The sequence below is a fragment of the Gambusia affinis genome, linkage group LG02 (assembly GCF_019740435.1).
Source record: "Gambusia affinis linkage group LG02, SWU_Gaff_1.0, whole genome shotgun sequence".
Taxonomy (NCBI): domain Eukaryota; kingdom Metazoa; phylum Chordata; class Actinopteri; order Cyprinodontiformes; family Poeciliidae; genus Gambusia; species Gambusia affinis.
The window spans coordinates 3,442,257-3,469,751 of record NC_057869.1 but is presented as its reverse complement, the minus strand read 5'-3'; the positions used below and the strand labels follow the sequence as shown (position 1 = coordinate 3,469,751).

General features: G+C 34.5%; 2 protein-coding genes across 5 annotated transcripts; both read right to left on the bottom strand.

Annotated features, from left to right (window-relative positions):
* Positions 1-65: 65 nt before the first annotated feature.
* LOC122819981 (receptor for retinol uptake stra6-like) lies at positions 66-10,634 on the bottom strand. 3 transcript variants are annotated; one of them, XM_044097100.1, is made up of 17 exons: positions 10,460-10,634; positions 10,314-10,380; positions 8,327-8,412; positions 8,105-8,244; positions 7,857-8,023; positions 6,938-7,045; positions 6,639-6,706; positions 5,749-5,828; positions 5,600-5,661; positions 5,356-5,518; positions 5,187-5,262; positions 4,962-5,095; positions 4,151-4,268; positions 3,956-4,057; positions 2,984-3,147; positions 2,777-2,914; positions 66-1,826 (listed from the first exon to the last, which is right to left on the bottom strand). In XM_044097100.1, exons 1-17 carry the CDS (start codon positions 10,555-10,557, stop codon positions 1,579-1,581), a joined length of 2,019 nt encoding a protein of 672 aa, XP_043953035.1. In that variant the 5' UTR covers positions 10,558-10,634; the 3' UTR covers positions 66-1,578. The 3 variants fall into 3 exon arrangements, with proteins under 3 accessions (XP_043953035.1, XP_043953027.1, XP_043953040.1); XM_044097092.1 differs by having other exon boundaries at positions 5,749-5,831; positions 10,460-10,633; XM_044097105.1 differs by lacking the exons at positions 10,314-10,380; positions 10,460-10,634 and adding an exon at positions 8,729-8,747 and having other exon boundaries at positions 244-1,826; positions 5,749-5,831.
* A 3,967-nt stretch (positions 10,635-14,601) lies between these two features.
* On the bottom strand, positions 14,602-26,906 carry LOC122819997 (photoreceptor-specific nuclear receptor-like). 2 transcript variants are annotated; one of them, XM_044097113.1, is made up of 10 exons: positions 26,828-26,906; positions 26,337-26,494; positions 21,290-21,419; positions 19,808-19,958; positions 18,696-18,799; positions 18,322-18,621; positions 17,798-17,976; positions 16,656-16,896; positions 16,464-16,569; positions 14,602-15,087 (listed from the first exon to the last, which is right to left on the bottom strand). In XM_044097113.1, exons 3-10 carry the CDS (start codon positions 21,378-21,380, stop codon positions 14,955-14,957), a joined length of 1,305 nt encoding a protein of 434 aa, XP_043953048.1. In that variant the 5' UTR covers positions 21,381-21,419; positions 26,337-26,494; positions 26,828-26,906; the 3' UTR covers positions 14,602-14,954. The 2 variants fall into 2 exon arrangements, with proteins under 2 accessions (XP_043953048.1, XP_043953059.1); XM_044097124.1 differs by having other exon boundaries at positions 14,643-15,087; positions 26,763-26,846.
* Between the last annotated feature and the right edge of the window lie 589 nt (positions 26,907-27,495).

Genomic DNA, 27,495 nt, shown 5'->3' with positions numbered 1-27,495 from the left:
ATTCAAAGTAAAATCTCAAGGTACTCAGTTCGTCCAGCTGTGCAGCTGCAGGTGTTACTGCAACAATCCAGACTCTCAGTCACTTGTGGACAATTTAGAATCACACAGAAAATCTCCAAAAGGGAATCAAACTTAAAACTGAACTTCTGGTCTTAGTTCAGATATATATAAACTGAAACAACCACGCAGCGGTTCGAGCCACATTAACGGCAATAGGTGCATAATAATAGGTTTGTGCCATCGCTTTGCATGGCAGGCCCCAAATATAAAACGAAACTTATTTGTGTGAATTACTGCTTTCAAAGAATCAATAAACAAAAATACTTAACAGCATATGCCATATTTATTCAGCAGTACTGCACCAATATAATATATAAATGATGCCATCAGCCAACACACGAGCGTTAGCGTTAGCAACATTATGCTAATGGGCTTTTGTTTAGTCAACAAGGATGCAGAACAGTCATAATGTCAGTGGTTCGATTCGTAGACAACACAAGACGTATTTAGTAGTAAAATAAACTTTAAAACAACACTTACTTTCTTTTATGAACGCACAAACTTCAGTACGTTCGTGTGTTACATCTAAATAGTTCCGGGCGAAAATCACCTGATGACAAAGTTGGAGGCCCTGGTTCCTTTAGAGCCTAAAGCAGTTTTTACAGCAAAAACAGTGACTATAACACGATGATTGTACTGATAACATCTGACAATGAGGACCAGACAGAGTGAGTCAGGGAAACTGTATACAGGTAGTCAGCCCAAAACTTGTTCATCAATTCCTGTGTAACAAAGCTGAATTTATAACCGACACTACAACGTCTAGCTCTCCATTAAGTGCATTGCAATTTATTTTAATTGGAGGAAACTGCAGGATCTGTTAATGGGGTGTTGTTTGTAAAGTTTCACACTGAAAAGTTTACTTGGCTTATTTAGCCTGTTGGAAGAAAAATTATGTTCATTGTCATATTTTCACTTTGTCATTCATGCATTTATAAAAGTCAGAGCTCCAAACTAAATATTTAATTAACTAGCTAGATATTTAGTTTGGAATATTAGATATTATTATTAGTTTGCTATACATCCAGATTAACTATTTAGTGTTCTAACTAAATATTTAGTTCCAAATTAAATGTTTAGTATGGAAAATAAATATTTTTTATTTAGTTAGAAACAAAGTATTAAGTTAGAAAAATAAATATTTATTTGTGAACTAAATATTTTGTTTGTAAGTACAATATTTAGCTTCAAATTAAATATTTTAGTTTGAAAATTAAATGTTTAGTTTGGAAATGTTATGTTTTGTTGGAAAACAAATATTTAGTTCAGAACTCAGTATTTAGCTTAAGAACTAAATATTAAATTTAGCTCTAAATTAAATATTTATTTGATGAGAAAATATTTAATTTAGTGAATTAAATGTTTAATTTGGAACTCTGATATTAGTGAAATGTCTAATTGGTGAAAATGTACCAGAAAATGATCCCAGCCACATCTTTCTCTTTATGAAATAAACCAAACTCTTGCCGTTCATTTTTTACTGTGTAACTTTAAAAACTGTTGCACGTGATGGCGCTCTCATTCAGTTTTATCTTGACTCGACGTGCCCTCAGAGGACGGAGCGGCTTCGGCTTCCTCCTTTTCCGCCTCCTTCTTGGCGCTGCGGTTGGGCGTGCCGTTCGGGACGCTCTCGGACGTCTGCAGGGTCTGGAAGTGTTTCCTGGAGCCCAGCAGGGACGGGTTGTTCGCCAGCGTGTACAGCAGCTGCCAGCGAGCGCGGATCCTGCGACTGCTGGCCGCCTTGTTGGGTCGGTTCTCCTGGGCTCCTGAAAGCACCAAGGAGGAGCTGATCAGGTCAAAACGTTTTGATGTGCAGTTAGGATATTTAATAGAAGAGTTTTCATAACTTTATAGACTTTTTCTCTTGCACATTAGTGCAAAATAGCTCCTCATTTAGTTCATTGTGCAGATTTAATGGGCAACTATGGTGGCAAAAGACCAAACACGCTGCAAACACATGAATAACGGAAAATCCAAAACATAAATTCAACAGAAAAATACTGCAAAAAAAATGTTACAACCACAAAAATGCAAACTAAAAACTACAACTGCAGCAACCACATTAAACAGATTAGATTAGCAGAATAAAGATGTAATTTTAATGGAAGAATGTTTTTAAATTACAAGAAAGTCGTTTCAATAAAAAAAAAAGCTTCTAATTATTGAGATCATTACAAGTTCTAACGTCATAAAATAAAGTTACATTTCATCTTACAAAGTTTAACTACATAAAATAAATTTATTCGAAACTTTATGAAGTCAAACTTTATAAAGTTTTACTTCATAGCCTTATGAATTTAGCTTCAAATTAAATATTTATTTTGTAACTAAATATTTAGTTCCCAAATATTCAAAAGAATATATATTTTGTTGTGGAGGAGTTTTTATAAAATTATTACTTCATTCTCCTGATAGTATGACTTTTATTCTCACTTTGTTTTGATTTTACTGTCATATGATTGTATTTTCATATTATTACGACTGATTTATTGAACTATTCTAATTACAAAAATAAAAAAATCTTAGTTTGACCCTAATATTTTGTTGTAGAGTTAACATGAATCCAAAGCCTAATTAAACAGAAACTGTAAATAATGTTTGTCAAACAAGATGGCCGCCGTAGCCATGGTGACGAAAATCCAAGGAGAGAATTTGTGGAAAAAAATCCAGATTTTCCAAATTCCCATTAGTTGTTTGTAGCTCAGAGTCTTCCTACCTTCTTCTGCATCTCGTGCTTTCTGTCCTCCTCTGCCGACCTCAACCATCACGTCCAGCAGGAGTCCGCAGAACGCCTTCAGCACCGGGTGGGACTGACTCACCTCCACCTTCAGGAACTGGGTGTAGTATCTGTAGGCTGGGTGGCGTCAAAAAAACCTCCAGATTAAAGCTTTAAAAGATCCAAATATTAGAGGAATGTGTTTACCTGGATCGTAGGACTCTGCGCTGCGATGGAGGAGACTGATGTCAATCCGACTGAAGTGGACGATGTTGAACAAGGCCGTTATCACAATTCTCCAAATACCAACAATCAGACCCACAACGACGTTCACCACAAACAGCAGGTAGGTCAGGAGGAAGAGGCTCTCTCTGAAATTTACCAAATCACTTTTTTATTATTTTAATTCATTGGTCTATAGTTTTTCATTAATTCTTTAAAATTCTGATGAGAAATTGGTACCAATTATTTTTTAATTCAGGAAATTCAAAAATAGGTGGCAAAAGTTTTGATGAATTTTTCGCTAATTGTGCAAAAATGTTTTGAATCTTGCTGAGAAAATTGGCAGAATTTTTGCCAAATGTTTTGGAAAAAGTTTAGCTAAATATTTTGCTAAAACCGCAAAATGGTTTTGAAACCTGCTGAGAAAACTGGTACCACATATTTTTGAATTAATAAAAATCTAAACTACAAAATAAAAAATGTGACTAAATTAATAATTTTGAGAGAAAAACACAAGTGAGATTTCTCAAGGCACCATTCTAAGACATTTTTTATTAAATATCTAAATGCTCTCCCAGGTTTAGCATTTAAAACATATATTTGAATAAATGCTATTTATAATAATAAGATATTCTTATAATAACCAATATTATTTTTTTTAGCAGTTTATCAACTTTTAGATGTTTATGTTTTACATAATATTGTATTTACTGCTTTTTTCTTTGCACATAACACCGTATTTGTAAGTAAATCTCATAATATGAGTCTCAATGTGTACAAAAAAACTTCTTGTCTTTTTTTTAACATCATTACAAAATTAAAGGTTTAATTTTATGAAGTATATTTAAAAATTCAATATATTTGCTATGATATGCAGATTATTTCATTAAATTTATCAATTGCTTCAAAATCTTTATAATAACTATACATGCATTAAGCAGAACCCAGCAAACAAACCTGTTTTTTAAATCTCTTGTACCAGAATCCTTTTTGACAAAGAAAAACTGAGCAGTCACATGTTGAAGCACTGTAACCAGTACGACTGTCACCCAAACCGGCCTGAAAAATCACCAGAATGAAAAACATTTCAGTAAGTTTATCTTCTGATCCAGTTTAGTTTAAAATGGAAAGATCTTAGTGATGCACACTCACCATGATTTTCCTGCAACTTCAAAAACGATAAAGTTGCGGCCATAAAAAATAGGGATGATGATTAAAAACACCAGAAATAAGAAGCAGATGAAAAACACCAGGGTCTGGATAGCCATTCCTGCCGACACCACAGAAATTTAAGATCAATTTCAATTTTCAGAAACACATTGCAATATGTCACTTTTATTTTATAAATATTTACAAGGAAGGAAGGGAGAGGTTGCAAAAAGGCATAGTGGTGAAATATTTTAAATAAACTGCAGTTGGACACAGTTGTTAAGGAGTATAGCAAAATTAATTTGCATAGAAACCCATTAATAACCAAAATAAATTGTATAAAACCGCTGAACTGAGCAAAGCTACTTGCTAGCAATGCAGCTGCAGTTTATTTATTTTGAATAACAGAATACATACATATATATACATAATAACATAAACATGATTTTATTTAATAAATGTGAAATAATTTAATTCAAACTACAGCTATAACTAACAAATGCACGTTAAGGAAGCTAACGTTGCTAGCATCGATGCTAATAGCGTTAGCCGTTCGTGCCGCTAGTAGAAGAGCACAAAAACATTTGTATACAACTATAGAAAGTAAATAAATAAATAAAGTAAATAAGCCACCATGGATTAAACAAACGAAGCATATATTTATATTTCCTACATTAATTTAACCTTGAGGACGTTGTTTATTATTGTCATGTTGTATTGTTTAAGGTTAAACGGATTATGTGCCAGAATTATGCTTCAATAAGTTCAAATACTTTCTGTTTTTCTAATTTATTTGATAATGTTTAATAATCACCGAGGCAAACGATCGCAGCTTGATATCCGGTTAAACCCATCCAGCAGAAAACTCCAGATCTGGACGGACTGATGGTCTTCTGGGTGTTGTAGTTCTTATATGCGTCTCCTTTATACAGACCTTTCAGGTTCGATCTGAAATTAAGTTAAAGATTAATTAGAGTCAGATATGAAACTATGACATGTCATGAGTTGAAAATGTTTCCAAAGAGAAATATTTTTCTACCTGTGAAGAACCATGGACCTCATTAGCATTACGAGACTGACCAAACAAGACAGTGTCATGGCACAGAGGTAGCACACTATTAAAAAGAAAAACAAAACAAAACTCTTTTTTTAAAGACTTGGAAGTTTTTAGAAAATACAAAATAATAATAATAATTTTCTCCACCAACCTTCCAGCAACCAGGTGTAGAAAGTCACGATTCTGACGACCTCCATCCTGTCTTCGGACAGAATGATCCCAAATCCCAGCAACAGGAAGGCGATGTTTTCATCTATTCCTGCGCGGACGATGTGTAGAGTTGGAACCACCAGGACAACCAACAGCAGCGCAGTCTATAAAGAGAAAAACACAAACACTTCCTCATATGTTCAGCAACTAAACAGACAGAAAGATTAAATCACATAGAGCCGTACGTGGTAGATGGCCACACAGGTGACAAAAGACAACACAGCCAGCTTCACTGGGAACTGGAACACTGGAGGCAAAACAGAAGATTTTCTTAATATAGATTAAAGTTTTATGGCTATACATAAAATATCTGTATCAGTGTGAATAATCTCACCTTTTTCAGGTAAATAAATGTAATTTTTTGGCACCTCCAGTATTCTCTCCACCAGTGAGGGTTTGTCTGTTTCTGAAGAGCTGCTGTACATTATTAACATTTAGTATTTTCACTGCAAAAAACACAACATCTTACCAAGTGATTTGGTGTATTTTCTAATGCAAATATTACAATATGCCAGACCAACACTGACATAATTAAAAATAAAAGCAGAAATGCATTTATCTCTGTTATTGTGGAGATCAATTCCTCTGATCTGTTTTATAGATTCTTTATACAAATGAAAATGTGTAAGAAAAAGGAGAAACATTTTTTTCTATGAAGAAAAGAAAAAGCAATAAGCATATATTTCTGCTTTTACTTTTAATTATGTCAGTTTTGGTCCTCCATATATTAGTATACTTCAAATAAGAAAAATAACTTACATGTATTTTTTCAGCAACATATAGGAGCTTGTTTTAAGTAAATAATTACCTTATATTGATAAAAAATTACCAGTTATAAGTGAAATAATCTCCCAGTGGAACAACATTTTTTTCCAATATTATGAGTTATTATGTTTAGTTCCACTGGCAGATTATTTCACCTAATCAGTATTAAGGAATTATCATTAATCCTGCTGAAAAGTTACTTGTAAGTTTTTTCTGTCTCATTTCAAGTGTACTAAGATTTCAGCAGTAGAAACTAGATAAAAAATACACAAAAAGTATTTATCCTACTATTTATTTGTAGCTATTTATTAAAATATATTTTAAGCAGCAAAAAGACAAAATCTTTATGAAATAGTGGAACATCACGCAGCCCAAAATACTGAACATTTGAACTTGTGTGTTTACTTGAGATGTTTTATTAAACTCATCAAACTAAGTCTCAGTTTTATCTCCACTCACCTAACGGCTGAAGACTTTTTCTTGAGGAGTGACTTAACGTAGTCGGTGTAGTAGCTGCTGTCAAGATCCTACAAGCAAGAACAGTTTGCTGTGATATTGGGTTTTACCCTTCTGATCAATATTTTTACTCTTTTTTTTTTTTGTAAATAGTAGCAATTCCTCCTTCTTACTCTACAGCAGCAATTATCTAACAGACAAGTGTTCAAATTGATGTGGTTTCACACATTTATAGTAAGAAAAATTCTGTATTTCTCATCTTTACAAGAAAAACTTAATTACTAATAAACCTGAATCCTCACCTCGTCATTCTTTGGTCCTTTCACAAACAGCACAGGAAACTGAACACAGAGATACGCCAGACAGGCCAGCTGGGGCAGACTGGCAAGGAGGGCATAGTACTTATAGATCTGCAAAATTAAAACAAACATATTTCTAACAAAATATTCACCACAAATTATTCTCAAGGCTACAGAAAAAGATTAAGGCCACTAAGTTTTTTTCTCAGAATTCAGACTTTAATCCTATGAAATAAAAAATCTGAATCCTGAAATTAAAGTCAAAAAGCAGAGAAAAAAGTTAAAATTCAGAGAAAATGTCAGAATTTCTTTTTATTCAGTGGCCCTGGTCATCTTCTATAGTGCGACGGCATATTAGGGAAGAAAAATTAAGACGAGTAAAGTTCTGCCAAAAACTTCTGAATTTCTTTTTTTTTAATTGTGAAAAGTTGAAAACACGCTAGAAAAAACTCAGGATTTTTAAAATTAATTTTAAGAATTTGTGAGAAAAAAACAGAAACTTTTGAGTTTCAAAAGTTGAAAATGAGTTCCTTTTTAAAACTTTGAAATTTTGATGAGTTTTGTTTTAGAAAATTTCTGAGAATAATCTAAAAAATGTCAAAGTTTTTGCAAAAAGTTACTCTTCCTTTTTTTGTTCCACGTACAATGGCCCCGATATGCCATTGTAGATGTTTGATGCAAAATGCACTTTATGCGGTTCTTACCAGTTATCAGTGAAATAATTTGCCAATAGAGCTAGGACTTCTTCATCAATATTGAGGAATTATTATTTAAACAAGCTCTTTTATACTGCTGAAAGTAGTAAGATATAACTAAGATATTTTCACTAAAAACTAGACCAGTAGTAATTGGTAATATTTTTGTTTTTGCAGTGTATAGTACCGTCCTAAAGAGGAAGGCTGTGTTTTAAGGGTTGCTTCACCTCTGGCGTCTTTGGACAGTCAAACTTCTGCCATACCAGGACCCCAAAGTGAGTGAAGGACAGCAGCGCCCCAAACACGTAACCCGCGTTGCGTTGCAGCGTGCCGCAGACCAGCAGAGGATAGTACAGGACCGGATAGTAGAAGATGGCAATTATCTTCATGTACTCTGCAAAAACAAAAGTGAAAAATATCATTAAGTTCCGCTTTGTGTGATTTAAATGAGTAAAAGTTTTGTTTCTGATGACACCTTTGATGTTTGCTGGAGTGTCTTTGATGAAGGGCAGCGGATCCGGGGCGATCATCAGCATGGCCAGTTTACTGAAGACCAGACCAAACACAGCCATGACCAGGCCCTTCTGCTGGGTCTGGTCCAGGAAGTTGGCTGGACTGAAGCAAAAACATGCACACACTGTTGCATAATATTGACATTAAAAAACAGATAATTTATTCCATATGTTCTTATATTCACCTGAAAATGCTGGATGACCCTCGTGCGAACCCTTGACACAGTTTGTTTTTCCGGGTGAGAACTGCCAGGATTAGCATCATCACAAACTAAAGACAAAGAGGAGAATCTGCCACATTATTGCGATATAAAAACTGTATTTAATTCCACATCATGCGCATGAATAAAGAGATTTATTTGCAAATAAAAATCAGAAAAATATGGCTTTGATAGTTCGTTTGCCTTCGAAAGTTTGGGGTTTTTTGGGGAGGCGTAAACCACTCCACAAGCAGGAAGTGAGTAAATACAACCAAAACAAACATGTCAGCTTAGCGCTAGCATTAGAAATAGCTATTGGTTTTTTATGAAAGACAAAAGAAAAATCCTACAACCACTAAAATTTGACGCTGCTATGTTTTTGTTAACATTTTGTGAAGAAGGAAGTTGTGTTCCGTGTCTTTTTCTGAGGTTTTCCTTCCGTGCTTCTTGGTGCAGCGCCCCCACAGGCGAGGGGGGATTTGAATCATTTCACTGAGTGCAGTGAGAAAGAGAACCGCAGCAGCTGAAAATGTAACAAATGTTGCCGCTTTGGTCCCAAATCGAACCGAGTCTACCGGACTATCAGGAGGGAAAACATCCGGCTCGTTGTTCTGTTGGTAGGCAATGGTTTGCTCATTTTTGAAGATATTTGTTGACCTCTAATGGGTTTTCTTCTGTTTATTGAGTTTCATCCATTTCCCAGTTGCTGCTGGAGAAACCTTCATGTTTCAGGGCTGGAACCGTTTTTGGTGTTAAGTTTCCTTTATAGCATTTTGTATTTAATAAAATATTTCAATTATAACCTCATTCAACCAGATCACCTTCCTCCACATGTTTGTGAGATATTTAATGCTTTCATAACCTAATCCTAGTTTAAACTTCTCCCAAACCTTCTTCCTGTCTCCTGTGTTTATTGGTCTCCATGATGCTGTTTGCTCGTTATTGTCCTCTCTAACTTCTGAGGCCTTTACTGAGCAGCCAATGAGGCCATTTCTGAAGGTAACTGGTTGCGCAAACATTAGATTTTGTTGTAACAGGGTAAAGGTTATTTGATACAAAGGTATGCGGTGCTTTCAGACTCTTATTTGTACATAATCTCATATCACCGTTCTTCAGCCTCACAATTATGCACTAATTTGTGGTTTTATGACAAATAATGAATCTTGACTGAAAGAGAAAGTTTGCTTTGGAGAAAGAAAAACCTTTTTGGGCCACATTGTCTCATTATGTCTGAAGAGTAGAAAAAGTCCTTCTGCAGAAGTTTACATCAATTACTAAGAAAAAAAACAAGGTCAGGTCTGTAGAACAAAATGTTATCTGACCAAGTTTTTAAATGATTCACTTGTAAACAAATGCAGTCAAAAAACAAGAACCATTATAAACTGACAGGTTTGACAGCAAAAATGTTATTAGGGCTAAACGATTAGTCAAAATAACTAATTGCTGCAAAAACATCATAATCGGATTAGCAATTGTGCCAAAATATACAAAAATATATAAATATTGCATTTAAGATAAAAACAATAACCTCCTAAAGTTTTACGTCCAAAATGATGTAAAAAGGGCTGAAACAAGCTGAAAGGATGAGTTTTATACATGTTAGAAAATATTTTTAGCTGCAGATGCATCCTTCGCTATGAATGATAAAGCTTTCACTAAAACAATGCTGTTGTTAAATTTTAGGCAATAAAATGTTTATTTTCTTCTTTAATTTTTCTTTAATGGATTTCTAATATTGCTTTGCAAAGTCATGAATAAAAAATCTGCAATTTTTAAAATCTGATTAATCGATTAATTGTCACAATGATAGATTAATCGATAACTAAAATAATCATTAGTTGAATTTCTAAAGAGTTAAGCTCCACCTCTCTACATCAACTCAAATATCCTAAAACCTACAGCTTTTCATTAATTAGCAGCTTCTGTCCAATTCCCTTTAACTTGTACAAATGTTGATTCTGCATGTACTTACAGATATTGACAGGATGCATATGTGGAAGTATATCTCATCTGCAGTCGGGTCACAGGGTAAAATGACTCTGAGAGAAAAAGGGGGTTCACATTATAAACAGCAAATGTCTGAAAATATTAACTGTGTCTGAAAGTTTTCATCCTCACTCCTTCGGAGGTTTGGTCGGCTCCGGGTTGGAGTACCAGTCGGCGTAGTCGTAGTAGGAATACTGCAAAGGCTCAAACTCCGGCTTGCTCTGGTTCATCTTGGCTGTTTGACTGGAAGCAAACGGGTGAAGAGTGGAAAACGAGGATTTTTCCCCTCAGGAAGAAAAAACCCTGCTGGTGGTGAAACGTGTCTGAGAAAAGTTTGGCTTGTACAGCCTGACACAGCCCAGTGCGTCCAAGAGCTCAATGCAACAGATTAGCAGCAGAAAGAAAGGGAGGGCAAAACAAGCAAGATTTAAATGAACAGAAACAGAGAGAAGAAGAAGAAAAATTATTTTCATTTGTTTCCTTTGAAATACCTCAAATAGCAGTCACTTTAGCTAAATACTGATTATTTTTAAAGTACAAAATAACCGATTTTAGCTTTAGGACAAACTTTTCTAGCTGCAAAAATACAATAAAACTATTTGTCACTTTTCAAATAAACTAATGTTTTTATAATTTATCATAAAACTTTCATCCAATGAGCTGAAAACTGAAATAATTCAGTTCATTACAGTTGAAGACACATATTTACATCCATTAAATCTTCTAAACTCTTCCTGTTTTGGGATTACAAAAAGTATCTCTAATTACTAAATGTCAGAATAATTAAAGTCTTTTTTGTTTATTCCTTTTTCTAAGTAACAATCATTTTAGTAATCGATTATTCTGTTGATTATTCGCAAGATTAATCGGATAAAAAAAAATTACCCATTTTGTAGAACTTTCCTTTTACAACTTAAGGCTTTTTGTACAATTTTATAAATATGTTAAAAGAAAAACAAACGATTCTATTCCTTTTTTAAACAAAAATAGCAAACATTTTACGGAATAATGGAATAATACAGGATTCCTTTAGTGAATTTGAAACAGATTTTTTGAAGAACAAATTTATAGACAAATTTTGTTTTTTATTTTTATTATCTTAAATGCAAAATGTATTTATTTATTGATTATTATGATTTCTGCTTGTGTTTAAAGGCAGTAACTCAAATACACTAAAGACCGCTCCAGAAACTACAGCGCAGGGCATTCTGGGTAAACATAACCACAACAAACGCGCTAGCCTAGTGCTAGCGGGAGAAATGACTCGTTGTCTTTCACCAAAGCCAAAAGAGAAATCCTACAACCACTAAAATCTGACGCTACTCCGTTTGTGTTTACATTTCCTGAAGAAGAAATTTTTTGCTCAGTTTCTTCTTCAGAGGTTTTCCTGTCGTTTCCTTCAATGATTCTTGGTGCAGCGCCCCCAGAGGCCAGACTGTGTCCTGCACTAACATCTGCCAGTAATTTCAGAGATAAATGGATCATTAAACTGATTGCATGTATATCGATGAATAAATGAAAGAATGTGCTTCATTGGATTCCATTTATTTTATGTGAAATGCGATGTTATTATTATTGTTACTCATTCCTTTGTTTGCTTTCATCTTGAAACACCAGCTTGAGTGATTTCTTGTCCGGATACTATTGTTATGCCATGCAGATTTTTCTGCAACTCGGCAGCAAAAAATATTTGCTTATTGCCTGTTGCTTAAGAAACTAATCCTATAATAAGGTGAAAACCCCTTATTAAACAAAGGGAGGCTTTGTCTGAGTCAAGCTGAGGAAAGGTCAAAATTAGAGCATGGACACGTGAGGAACGGCTTTTCTCCTGTTAGATTAAGACTTTCTGGGAAAAAGACAGACTCTGAAAGGAGTTACACAGCAAAAACACACAGTCACACCAAGTAATTTTACTCTAGTTTCTAGTGTTAATATCTTAATACACTTTAAATAATACAAAAATAACTTACAAGTAGTTTTTCAGCAAGATATAGGAGCTTGTTTGAGGTAAACAATTCCTTCAAATCTCAGAAAACGTTCTTGTTCTTGGCAGAATATTTCACATATAACATGAAATTTTTCCCATGTTATAAATAAAATAATCTGCCAGTCCAACTGATGTGCTTTTCCATCAACATTAAGGAATTATTGACTAAAACAAGCTCAGTATCTTTCTGAAAAGTTAGTTTTGTCTTATTTCAAGACAATGCCTCTAGTAATTAGTTTTTGTGTTTTTGCAGTGTAAAGTTAGAGAAGCTATCTGGGAGATTTTGGTACTTTCAAACCAATATTTAAAAAAGCATTTTATGTCTCCCAGTCTCAGTGCATGAGCTCATTCATGTGACCGATCAGTTTTAATCACCTGCTCTGGGATTTCTGACACTCAGCTGCAACCATTTCAATAAAAAAGCTGCAGTTTATCCACTGGAAGCAACTTCCTCTCCTGAATTAGATTTTAATTACATCCTGGGACTGATTAACTGCAAATTTTTCATTTCTGCTTTTGAGTTTCAGATTCCAGCTCATAGTTCTGAATTTGGAGATGAAAATTTGTTTGTTCTCATATCTGCATGTTTCATTCTGTTTGAAGTAGAAGAAGAAGGAAAAGTGAGTGGCGGTTCTTATCAAGCTGACATTTAGCTGAAGTACGTCAGCCGTCACTTCAGTCACTGTCTGAACTCAAATCTTATTTGAAGCAGGAATCATTTGTAACCAGGCTGTTTCTGCAAGACATGATATAAAATTAAATTTCACTCTTTTCAAGTTTAAACTACTGTAAACCTCAGTGAAAAAGATTCTCATTCATTGTAAAGCCACAAGTAAATACGTAAATATTTATCCATGCATGTATTTTAAAAATTATTTTATTGATTTTAAAGTTGCTATAATTTAGTTTAGAGGATGAAATTCAGACCATTTTTTTGTTACATGTAGGCTACTTTCAAATTTAAATTAACTTTCTAACATGTGTCACCATGAGACCATGTTGGAATACACTGCAAAAACACAAAATATTACCTAATATTTTTTTATCTTTTAGTGTAAATATCTTAATACACTTGAAATAAGACAAAACTAACTTATAGGTACATTTTCAGCAAGATATGTCAAGTCAATAATGATTCAATATTGATTAAAAAATGTACTAGTTGCATTGGCAGATTATTTCACTTGTAACGTGAAAAATGTCCTGTATGGTGGGGTATCTGTGGTACTGTGCGCCATTTTTCTCTTCCAAAGCCCTCAATATGTGTGCATTACGCTAAAACCTGGTGTTAGAAACACAAAATGGCTAATCACTGGGTCTTTGAAGACAATAAAGAACCAAAACACAATATCATACCACAGGAAAAGAGGTCAGAAAAGAAAAATGCTTCAGGAAAAAGTTGGGAATATTTTGGATGTTGTTGTCCAATAAGTTAGAGATGCAGTAACTTTCAGTCTGAATATCGTTAGTAAGACATGGAAAATGACTTCTGCTTCTTCTCTAAACGTCTGTCATCCATAATGAACTCTTAAAATAGGCGAACAGAACTTATTATCCTAAACAAGATGCCGGTGAGGTCCTGGAATATACAGCAGTAAATCAGAAAGGACGTCAATCTGATTGTATCTCCCCTCGTTATAGAGATAAAGCAATGGTTCAGGGTGTTCACGCTTCCTTAAGAAGTCTTATATTCATGTATCTAACATTGAGGCCTTGGTGAACTCTGTTACTAATCCTTATTAAATCCTTAAATTTTGTGGTTTTCTTATTGCGTTTCCATGCTATGTAAAAGCTAATAGAGTAATGATAAACGGTAATGCTGAGAGACTTCACATCATTCAACCACATAATCTAGCAGTTTTGTGGACCGAAGTCATCCAATAATACTAACAATAAAGTTAAATTAAAGGAATAGGCGAGACAGTTGAAGTAAAAAGCCGTCTCGAGTCTAGGAAAAAAGTTGGTAGGCTAGCTACTAACTAGCAAAGAATCTAGCTACGTAGCTAGCACGTAGCTTTACTGCGTCATGTGTTAGTGCAAATTTATCGCCAGTTAGCGGGTCGAAGTTTGCACATTTCTGTGGCGATGTAGGTCTTAAATTATAGTCATAATGGTATTAAAAGTATTTAATTTGAGATGCCGGAAACTGTGCTGTAATGTATCATTTTCTTCTCGAGGTTTTATTTTATCCAGACACCAGAGGGCGCTGTTGCCTAGCGTCTTTGAATAATTCACTTTTAATTCGCCATAATGTGGAGTGACGAAATAAAGGACCACATTTCTTAGAGTTTTTTTTTTTTCATTTTGACAACACACAAAAACACAAACGCAGGATTCTCATTAGTGACAAAAGATATAAACAGTTCATCTATGAACAAACAATAAAAGATCTGGGTCACATTTTCAGAAAAACAAGTTTTTTTTTCAGAAACAAATCAGCATCTAAATATGATACAAACTGACAGAGAATGAGCTGCATTTTTATCATCCAGAATGACCCAATATGGAAGCAATTAGCCAACAATAAAAGGACATTTACAAAAAATAACAGCATGCATAATTATTAAATATTTATACAGAAGAAAGTAAAGCAAATATTGAGTCCAGTTAGGGAGAATTTGGATGACTCCATGAGTTCCTTTAGTTTTTGAACATGTCGCACAGGAGTTTCTCCATGGGAGTGTTTCCGATGGTTCTGTGGAAAAACAGCAGCTCTATCCGCTCCGAGTTTACGAAACGCAGCGAGGGAAGAAGGAGAAGCAGCTTTCCGAATCTGAACAGTCAACAATTCATAAAAAAAATTCAGCATCAGAGGGAAACACAAATCAAAACATAATAAAATACCAACTACCACATTACAAAACCTCTAAAATAATTATTTTATTTTATGTTAATTATATACTTAAGTTGCTTTTATTCATGTAATTTTTATTATTCACATGTTTACTATTTATTTATATGTATTCATTTTATTTAAATACATTTTTTATTTAAGTAATATTTTAGACTTTGTGATTATTTGACAATATATATTTCTTTATCCTTTTTGCTTTAATGTCTTAAATTTTTAGTTTTGGAGTAAATAATTTTTGGTTGTTTGTTTAGGATATATTTGATGTTAAAGGACACTAAAAATTAACATCCACTTCTTTCGTATTTTTGAAAAGCTGTAAAAGAAATAAAAACGTTCCACATAACTGTTTACCACACTAATTACATAGATTACAGTGATGTGCACTGTTTAATGTGTGACATAAAACCCAAAATTCAGGCTGCAGAACATCAAAATGACAAATATAAAACGAACTTCTTTTGTGTTTTGGCGCCATCTAGTGGTCATAACGTGTAAAAACGTAAATTAGTCTAAACTGCCTTGTATTTTGTTTGAAAATATCTAAATATATTGGGTTTGTGGCTTTTCTATTCAAAAATGTGCTTTTATATGTATGCATCTTTTATTTTTGGTTGCTATTGTTAAAAAGTGATATATTTTAGAGCTACGTACAGGGTCGAAACAGTTGATCATAATTAATCGATTATAGAAAGAATTGTTAACTAATTTTGGGATAGATTAATCGTTAACTGGAGTACACAGGCTGTTTGCTAACAGATCAGCATATGAACAGCAGCAATTAAGCCAAAATCCTACAAAAATATACTTCTTACATTTAAGATTTTAAAAACCATTTAAATGTAGAAGTTCTGTAAATATCTTGTACACAGAACTTTTCAAATGTCAGTTTTAACATAAAAATCTTTTTTTTATGTGATCAGCTATTTAATTAACTGATCACTCATTAATCAGTTAATTACATAATCAACAGGTCAGTGCTACACTGTATTGATGTCAAGTCAAGCAGAAAGCGCTGATCTTTTCTCATGTTGATGTTAGAAATATTTTTATGGTGCAGATGCATCATAAATGATCAAACATTCATCAAACTTTAAGTAATAAAATGTTTATTTTCTTATTTAAAAAGGAATTGAATTATTTATGTTTTAAGAATCTATCTCAAAAAGTGGTTAAAAGTAAAAGTTGCAGAATGTGACTGGGTTTTATTAATCGATTAATTGTCAGAATGGTAGATAATCAATGACTGAAATAATCATTGCAGCTACAGATTTAAATCAGCACAGTGAGGATTTTACCTGGCTGGTTGGGTCGGGTAGTGTGAGCGGATGTGTTGTCCCAGCATTACTTGGGACTGGTCCTGGAGGTTCTCCACCTGTTCTGGATCCTTTAGACCTCGAGTCTCTGTTTGCAAAGTTAAACCACATTATTAAATCATTCAAGTTTCACCCAGCTCTTCGTCTGAAAGGCTATTTTGGTTTGACGCTGACCTGGCTTGAAGAGCACGATGGCCTTGAGGCAGGCGAACTCTGTGGGGTCGACAGCGAGGGCCTTGAAGCGGCTGAAGGCCTCCTGCAGGAGGCGCAGGTCCAGGGTGGTGTAGCTGGTTTTGCCCTGCATGCCGGGGCAAAGGTCAGGCAGGGAGAGCAGCGGGCAGCTCTCCAGAGGGAGAGACCACTGGATGGCGCAGAGCAGGAACAGCTCGCTCCACGCCTCCTCCAGCAGGATCACCTGAGCGATAAAAACAGGAAGAAAATCCTTAAAATGATCACTTACTAATTATTTTAAGCACAATAGTTAGCATTGTGTGGAAACTGAAGCTTCCATTGTTACTCTAATTGAATTAATATAAACTAATTAGTTCCAAAAGGATCAAAATTTTAATTAAAAACAGAAAAAAACATCTTGATTATTATAGGGCTGAAACGATTAATCGGGTTAATCGTGATTAATCGATTAATGAGATAATTGTCAACTAATTTAGTAATAGAATAATTGTTTACTGGAGAATACAGACTAAATAAAGGCAATTTTGTTGATAGAACACAGTCAAAGCTGTACAAAAATAAATACATTTCATTGCATTTTAGGCAAAAAAATTTATATTTTCATATTTTAAAGAGAAATTTAATTGTTTGCTAATTTTCATGTTTTATTGTATTCATGATATTTTATTTTAAAAAAAGCTTAAGTGGTAAAAAGACAAACCTGCAGAATGTGCAAAATCTATATCCAATTAATTGATTAATCGTAAAAATTATAGATTAATCGATTAATAAAGTATTCGGTAGTTGCAGCCCTAAATTATTCTTTGAAAATATTTTATTTCCTACTTGCATAAAATGTGCTGATCAAATTAGTACATAATATATATTACAATATAATAGGTTGAAAATAAATATGTCTTATATAAATTAAATATTAGTTTCATTAGTGTTTTAAATATAGCCATAAATGTGCTTTATATTACATATGGATCACTTTTTTCATATTTGTGTGATGTTTTGTTCTATAAAAATGGCAATAAATGGAATATTTTAAGTAGATTTTCTTCCCGTTTTCCTAAAACCTTAATTTATTTACAGTTTATTCTGTAAAGTCCGGCTTTTAAAACCTTCTACGTGAATCTCACCTGGTCTCTGAAGGGCAGGTTGGAGAAAACCGGCAGGTTCTTGGCCCATTTCACCGACATGAAGAGCAGCCTCGCCGAGGTCTCGTAGACGTTTTCGGAGCTGGACGGGTACAGAGCCATGTGGTACTCCGAGGACGCCCTCTCCGGCTCGTTGCTCGTCACGTCAATGTTTTCATCAACTGAAAACAGAAAGAGGAGCTTTAGACGGAGAACCAGATTGCTAAATTAGTTGACGATTATTTGAATAATCGATTCATGGCCAGTAATTGTTTCAGATCTAATTCAGTTGGTATTTGATGCAGCTTTCAAAAAAGAGTGAGTATGAAAAATTAGCAGAAAGCCATCTTGACAAGAGAAAACTCAGGTTTTTAAGAAAATTGTCAATCGTTATTGGATCAATAAGATCGCTTAGCTTTAGATTAGACTGACTGAGTATTAAAGTAAAGAAGGATTTTTTTTCAGTAATATTACAGTGAAGTGTGTCTCTTTGCCAGTATTTCTGCCGGGAACAGTTTCCTCCTCACCGTCCTCGGGCTCCAGCTTGGCGCAGGTCTCGGCCGTCATGAGGCTGGCCATGAAGCGGTGGTTGTTCTGGGGGCTGACGCAGCGCGGCGGCGCCACAGCGGGGCTGATGGACATGGAGGAGGTGATGTGGGGCCACGTGATGACAGAGCCGCTGGAGGCCAAGGAGGAGGAGGAAGAGGAGGACGAAGAGGAGGAGGTGGGCTCCCGTGTGGTGGCCAGGTGCTCCTTCTCAGGGTCGACGTCGATGGAGTCCAGACGGACCTGAGCGGTGCTGCGAGGCTGCCGCTCGTTCTGCACGGCTGCAGGTCAGAATCCGGTTACTTTAGGAGAAACTAAAGTTGACCCACCTTTATTAAAGCTTATGGGAACGTACCATCCTTATTCATGCCCGCCTGCAGACACTTCTTTAGCCGACACGCCTGGCACTGGTTCCGATGGGCTTTGTCAACAGGACACATCCCAGTACCGGCCTGGCACCTGTTGACCCAGTCAGGCTTTTAAAAGGGAGGCAATGGTCTTTCATCCTCCCACTATGTTCATCACTTATTAATAAACAGCTTTAAAGGGGCAAAAGAGGATTAAATAAAAGAGTCAGACTTTAACCTCAGAATTCTGACGTTAGAATTCTTTAGAATTCAGAATTCTGACTTTAAAATTCTAAAGAATTCTAAATTCTAAAGTCAGAATTCTGAGTTTAAAGGCTTTTTTCAGTGGCCCTAATCTTTTTCTGTAGAAAATTATGTTTCTACTCAGTTTAAATCAATAAGACCAGAAAAACTTCAGATTTAATATTGTTTTCAGTTATTTTTTATGTAGAAAAACAGTAGCGTGAATTAAGGTCAAATGACAAATCTAACATCTTCTTGTATTTACTGTAAAGACTTTAAACTGCTACAAATTCAAAACAAATGTTTATAAGCCAGACAAGTAAAAGGTCAGTATGTTATTTACAGATGTTCATATTTTAAGTCATTAAAAGGGTAATAAAAAAAAATAAAGCCCCCTCCCTTTGGGGAGGATTCAATGGAAAGTCTAAACAAAATAAATCCACAATTTATAAATTAATATAAAATTTATACCATTTCACAATATTTTCTGTGACTTACGTTGAAAATGAGAATTTTTTTCCTCAGTCAACTTAATAAAATAAATAAAAACAACTGTAGTTGTACTAATTGAAGTGTCAGAAATAAAATTAAATGTATTTTTATTTTTAAAATTGACTGAAAATACACAAAGTGTGACTGTAATTAGATTAAAGCAACTTTCAGATTTTTGTGATCCGACTTTTTAACAGCATGCTAAAAGTTTTCTGAATTTTATAAATTTTCTGTAACCTGTAACACGTTTAGTGCAAATTTTTTCGACTTTATGAGTTTTCTGCTGTAAAATTGTAAATCTGATTCGAGTTGTTGGACAATTCGCCTTATTTTCCCAGCATCCACCAGCTCTATTTCACAGAAACCGTCTCTGATCTGTTCTTGCCTGTAGATGAGCCTCCTCCTCACGCTGCGCTTGAAGAAGCCGCTGCAGCCGTTGCAGGCGTAGATGCCGTAATGTTTGCCGCTGCTGGTGTCGCCGCACACTTTGCACACCAGCGCCGGACTCAGAGCTTTTCCCGGAGCTGGACTCTTGGCTGCAAGTCAAAAAAACACAAAAAACACACAAAGCCGCCGGTTCGTTATGGTGCCATTCATCCGCAGGCTGGGTATTGTTTCACACGCGAGCCTACCATCTGTACCAACAGCTAGATAAAAACTTTGTGTGTGTCATCTATCATCTATCAGAAACTGAAGAATATTTTCTCTTTTTTGCAATAATCTTTGTCCAGGCGTCTCTGTACCTTTAATAATTGTTTAAGTTAATGTTTGATGCAAATGAAAGAGAGTTGAATTTTTCTAAAAACAAAATGGCAGATCAACAACTGTTAATACAAATAAAACTGAATTTCCTTAAAAAATTCACCTTAAACACTTTACTGTAACACCTTTGCTTTGAGTATTTGCATTATTATTAATAAATCTGGAAGATAATGATTAATTTAGTTTTGTTTTGGATGTGGATGTTTTTTGCATGACAAGAATATGAACTTGTGTTTATTTCCAATATTTCCCAGAGGAAAAATCCCAAAGGGATTAATAAAGCTTTTGTCTATTTATAGTTTTAATAATTTATTCAAGTTGCAGCTCAATATTTATACTGCATAAAGTGTTTTGTTTTTTTCTGACAGATAAATGACTGAAAACAAATAACACGGGGTTGTAGAAAAATAGAACAATTAAATCTTTTAACATTAACTTAAAAACTTCCTAAGCTTATTTAGACATGTTTTGATTATAATATATATTTTTACTATGAATAAATTCATTATAGTTCATTAATGTTCAGTATTTTTTTATCTTAATATCTTGTTGTATATAAAATTCTAACTCAGAAACGTCAGAAGTATTTATGCTGAGATAAAGTTGTGGCTATTTACTAAAATAACCATAACACTGCAAAAACACAAAATCTTACAGAGTATTTTTGCTCTAATCTTTTGTGCAAATATCTTAATAATAAGATAAAAATAAGATAAAATTAACTTACAGGTGACTTTTCACAAGAAATATGAGCTTATTTTAAGTGAATAATTCCTGATTATAGATGAAAATATTCTAGTTATTTTCATCTAGCACATGATTTCCATTATGCGCTGGATGAAATAATCTGCCACATTATAATTTATATAATTTATAATATGGAAAAAATATTTTGCTCCGCTGGCAGATTATTTCACTTCTAACTAAAACATTTTCATCAATATTAAGGCCTTATTGACTTAGAACAAGTTCCTACATCTTGCTGAAAAGTTACCTCTAAGTTAGTTTTGTCTTATTTCAAGTGTTCTAAAATATTTGCAGTACAAACTAAATAAAAAATATTTGGTAATATTTAGTTTTTGCTGCTGACTTCTGGCCTTCGTACCTCCTCTGCTGTCCTCCGTCCCGCCGCTGCCTGAAGATTCAGCTGGAGAAGCTGAAGGCATCATGGGGATCTTCGTCAGGTGATCCTCCATAATTAATCACCAATCAAGAAGTTTTTCTCTCTTTTTTTACTTTAAGATATAAAAATGAAGACTTCCTAAATTTCTGGGCCTTGTTTAAAGCAGTGTGGAGTCAGAGGATGGTGAGTGGCTCCTTGTTGAGCATCAACAGGTCCGTGTCTCCTCCCTGCTGGGAATGCCGCCGCCGTCTGTCTGTCCGCCTCGGCAGCAGGTCCTCAAAAGGGACCCGAGGGGTGGAGGGGTGGAGGATTAAGCCCCAAGCGCTGTGTAAGCAGCATGCCTATTTGTCATCCTTTTAATCTTTACTGTTCATCTAAATCAATCAGTCACATTGGCAGAACGATGGTGCTGCTCAGACACGGATCTTTCTGAGGATTCCTGAAGCTGCAGGAGTTGTAACTTTAGACCAGCTCTCCTCGTGTCCTCATCAGTCAACGCTTCGCTTGTCTGTCTGTCATCGACCAGGACGATCACATGAGATTATTAAACTTACCTGCCTCTTCAATTTGTCCCAGATTCCTGCTGCTGTATATTTGATCTGTGTGATTGCTTCCCGTTCATGAAGACCCCAAATGTTTGCAGAGGAGCTGCCTATTAACTCACGTTTCCTCCACTTTTTCCCCTTCGACCTGGTCACAGAGGTAATGATGAAGTTTGGAGTTCATTAACAGGCAGAGCCGGCCCAAAGCATATGCAAGTTCACCAGCTGCTTAGAGCTCCGACACCACCAGGGGCCCCCCAACAACACCAAGCCATCATGTTAAAATATACAGTATATATGTTTAAAAAACATTGAATAATGTTGGACTGAAATGATTAATCGTGATGAATAGATTATTAAAATAATCGACAGTACATGAGTACAAGTTACTCAGATGTTTCACCATCATGCTAGCATCTAAAAACAGAACCAAATTATCCATTTCAGCTGAAAGGGAGCCGGATAGGGTCAGGGCTGAGACGATTAATCATGACCGCTACAGCATAGTGTGACATGTTCTTTACCCTTTCATGCATAGTGGTCACTACAGTGGACAGCTATCTAAAAGCCATTTTCTTGTGCTTCTTGTGGATTTTTATGTTATAAATGCACACAGGCCACTGAAGTGGACACTAATGCCTAATAAAATACACTATCAATACTGGCCATCAGCTGCAAATGCAAGAATAAATTTTTTGTTAAATGCAATAATGGCCGACAGACAAAAAAGCATGGCGACCCACCCTGTCCCTCCTTCTACAGTAGACGACTCTTGCAGGTAAAAATAAACGTTATGACATTAAATAACCCCTAAAGAACAGTACTACTGATGTATTTTTCAAAAAATAACTTTGTATTTGGAGAAAATTACAACTGATCACCTCAAAAAAATAAAATTTAAAAAATGTTTTGTTTTTATTTTCACAAAATTTCTTTTCCTACATTTTTTTATGCCTTAAGAAAATTTAAAAAAAGTAAAAAATTGGGAAAAAAATCCTGACACAAAGGATCATAATTCATGCATGAAAGGGTTAAAAAAACATGGAGGACAATGGAGGTATCATCAGAGAACCGTCTCTGGAAATCTTTGTCTTTGAAAAATAGGAAATAAATACAGCAAAGACCAGCCAAAAATTATGTTAGTAATAAATATATCAATTATTCTGATTAGTAGATTAATCGGATTTAAAAATGATATTCTACAGATTTGTCATTTAACCACTTAATCCTTTTTTTTTTATCTAGTAACAGATGCAAAGAAATAAATTATTTTAAAAACCTATTTTATAACCTAAAATGCATTATTAGCATTCCTAGTCAATCCGAACCAGAAGGTAAAACTGTCACTAAAGGAGTTTTGCGTAGAACATATTTACAAAGGTGTTTATATCTTAAAATGAAATATATTTTGGGGTAATTTCAGCTCAAAATATGTCGTTTTTTTTCAGTAAGTTACCTTTTTTGAGTCTGTATATTCTAGTTAATGATTAATTGATGAACAAATTAATTGACAATTATTTCAATCGATTAATCACAATAAATTTGATTAATCATTTCAGACCTGGTATTTTTTTATTAGATAAATAGTTAACATAAATTATTCTACATCTATCTAATTCATCACAGATTTACACATCTGTCATCTTCATCTGTTTCATGCTCTTTTAAATCACAACAGACCTTTTTATGCTTGTGGAGCATAATTAATGTTGATGTCAGCGTGTTTCAGACCCTCAACAAACAGATCCTCACCATAATTGGAAAAACAAAGTGGAAAGCAGTTAAGTAGATTAGCGTTTGACCACATTTTGTCTGCCGGGGGCCTCGGCCGCCGTCACCAGGAGTAGAAGGGGCGTACAATTAGCTCAAAAGATTAAAAGAGCAGTGAAGACAAACTACTAGCATCTTTAGCCATATGGTGGCTACTCTCTTCATCCTTGGTCGGGACACGGTTGACCTTTGTGAGATTTAACAGTTAATTAGTCGTCTGAGGTTGGAAGGGGGTTTCCACAAGGATTCACCCAATTACACATTGATTGCTAATGTGAATGGTGACTTTGTTTTCTGAGGTAGATACGACTCTCTCTGCTTCAGTTCAAGTGTTATTACTTCTTTTTACCATATAAATAAAATATTTGGGGGCCAATTTCAGTGGTACATGAGTACAAATTACTCTCATGTTTCACTATCATGCCTGTCATTTAAACCAAACCATGTCTTTCAGCTGAAAGGAAGTAATTTAGGATCACAGTTGAAACAACTAATCAGATAATTTGCGATCAATCAGTCATTAAAATAATCATCAACTAATTCAGTAATCAATTAATTAACTGTAGGATACAAAATCAAAAGAAGGCCATTTACTTAAAACCCCCCCAACATATTTAGAACATATCACAATAAAAGCGAAGGTGTGAAAATGACCTCAGCACAGTATATGGACTTTCTGACTGATCACTTTCTTTCATGGTTCAAAATGAAAAGCAGAACCTTCTGTAGCAAAATCATCTTCATGCGTGACAATGCACCACCTCATTCTGCAAGGAATACCACTGTGTCATTGGCTGCTATGGGCATAAAAAGGGAGAAGCTCATGGTGTGGTCACCATCCTCCTCTGACCTCTGACCTCAACCCTATGGAGAACCTGTGGACTTTCCTCAAGCAGAAGATCTGAGGGTGGAATGCAGTTCATATCAAATCAGCAGCTCTGGGAATGTATTCTGACATCCTGCAAATAAATTCAAGCAGAAACTTTCCACAAACTCACAAGTTCAATGGATGCAAGAATTGTACAGGTGATATCAAAGAAGGTTCTATGTTAACATGTAACTCAGTCTGTTAAGATGTTTTTGATTTGAGTACATGTGACCACTTAATGCTGCACATTCAAAGAATGACAGTTTGCAGTTCTTTATAATCCATAAAATGTTTAGAAAATCTGCTGTGCATAATAATTTGGAACAGTGAATTTTGAGTTTTTATGTTTGGAAAAAAATACAAACCTGTTCTGTATAGATTTTCACTCTTTTCTCTGATTGTTGATCAGGGTTCATTGTTCTGATGCCTCTGCTGTTCTGTTCTTTATTTTTCTAGTTTAAACGTAGTGAAAAGACCAAAAGATATGCTGCAGCATATTGTGTCCGATTCCCCATTTCACTCCTCATAACTTCAATGAAAACCATTCACATAAAATTTAAGTACCAGAAACTTGTTTGTTTTACACATTTAACTATTTAGACTTTATTTGTATATATTAACTAATTATATTCAATACATTCTAGAATTGATTAGATTATATCGATAATTAATTTAAAGGCATATGTATACAATACAAGTTTTTAAATAAAATCAAATAGATGTAAATGCATAAAATGAATCATTTATGTGAGTGTAGTTGTGCCTTTATATTTACATTGATGTATTTGGATGGTTTATTTCTCTTCTGCTGTTTTGCACACGTCTCTGTTGTTCAAATCAGGTGATACCGAAGTGAACTGAACTTGATTCTGATTTTTTTTTTTGTGATCCAAAGAAGAAACCAAAACTAAAATCAACTTAGAACTGGTGCTGCATTTTGTCCTTTCAATTCTTCAGATTTAGATAGTAAACCAAAATGTCTGTTGTTCTGTTTCTTTGGCTTTTTCAATAAAACAATTTGATCACAAAGAAAAATTTATCTTCATTATTACAATAAATTGTGAGTTTTGTCATCTAAAGTGCAGAAACATTTATTTCAGAGCGTCTTATGTGATGCTGTAGAAAATTAGATACTTAATGAATACCAGGATAACAGGAGCAACAATCTGACATGATTTAAAGTGGATTAAATTTAGCTTTAAGATCAAGTTCCTGGCCTGGAAAATGGTCCAATCCGCCCCGGGATGAGCTCATCTCAACCTCCTGGTGGCGTTCAGTTGGTCTCCTGATCAATGATTGATTGTGATCAAATGGTTGGGAAACCCTGTTTTAAACTAACCTGTACTAACCAACTTATAACTGCATGATTTCACTTCGTCTTCATGAATAATGAAGTTTTAATTTAAATATAAATCACTGGTGGTTCCTTTAAATAACTTATGAGCCAGAACTTTTATTGCTTTATTGTTTATTAACATCAGGTGTTTAAACAAAGATTCTCAATATTAAATGTATGGTGTAATTACTAAGCATCATGCGTGGATATTTGATTGGTTTAAATATTAATGCCCACTTCATAAATGTTCAATCTTCTGCTGTTTTAGATGATATTGTGAGATATTGTGACTTATAAATTCACTAAGGATCTGTTCCCTACATCCAAGATGAGGACTCTCCTCTTTATGATGGTGATGATAGGCAAACTGACTATAAGGAACATTATTTTGTTGGATGGACAAAGGATTGACCAAAAACAAAACAACGCCACTAGTGTATCAGACCTCAACAGAAAAAACACTCACAAAAGATGCTAACACTTCCCACACAAATAGGAAATGTAGTCCATTACCGTATTATGTTTTCAGGATTGAGGCTCGTTTTGTGATTATTACAGGTTGCGTCCTCTGGAATCCCCATACAAGTGACATCAGGCCAAGACAATCCAGCATGTTGAATCTCCCCTTCTTTGGGTCGGAGTGGTCCCGACATCCTTCTGAGCGAACCAGACTATACCACACAGACAATAGGAGCATTCTTAAGAGAGGGAAAATTGGGACAAAAATAACTTTGCATAAAATTATATTTGACCAACAATATAATTTTATTGTTGGTCAAATATAATTTTATGTATATATATATATATAAAGAATAATATGTAAACTAAGACACAAGTTGACTTGTATTGTTTTAGGCGTTAGCTACAAGTGTTTTAAACGGTACAATAAAGGACGCTGCACAATTTCCAAAGGTTGTTGAATTGTTAAATAAGACTTACTGATCGTCGGAAACAACACGGCTATGTATAGAAGAAAATGTAGTTGGACTAAAAGACAAGCTTACGGATTAAGTTTAGTTCGACGTCCAACCAGACAATACGAGCTCTCGAGCCGGTTACTATGGAGATGTAGCTGAAACCTGCAATTTGTCACGTACGCCACCAGGGGCAATCAGGCTCTCGCTTATCAAGTTATAATTTCTATTGAAAATATTAAACTCTTATATTTGATTGCATATTAGAGTTTAAACATAGCACAAAATAACAAACAGAACAACATTTTTGCATTCAATGAATATATATCTAAAAAATAAGGATTGGAATAACATTCCTAAATAATAATAATGTGGATACACACACACACACACAAAAAATATGGTTAAATTATTGAGTCTAAATTATTGTCAAAATATTAATTATAATTTCTTAAAATTATTTTTATAGGACTTCAATGAAGAACTGAGGTCATATCCTATAATTAACTGTAATCTCATCATGAAATGACCAGAAACATTGCTATAATTTGGTGTGTTGCTAATTTTATGTCTCTGGAAATAAGAAAATTAGTCCTACAGTCTTTAGTTCTTTGTTAACTTGAATACTGTTCCATTGTGCTTTTTGTCAAGTGCTTTATTGTTACTTTTATACTACTTCTGCCTAGAACCAACGCTAAAAAATACTGGAACATGCTGCTTTCTGCAATTACATTAATTAATGATCATGGAAAATTTAA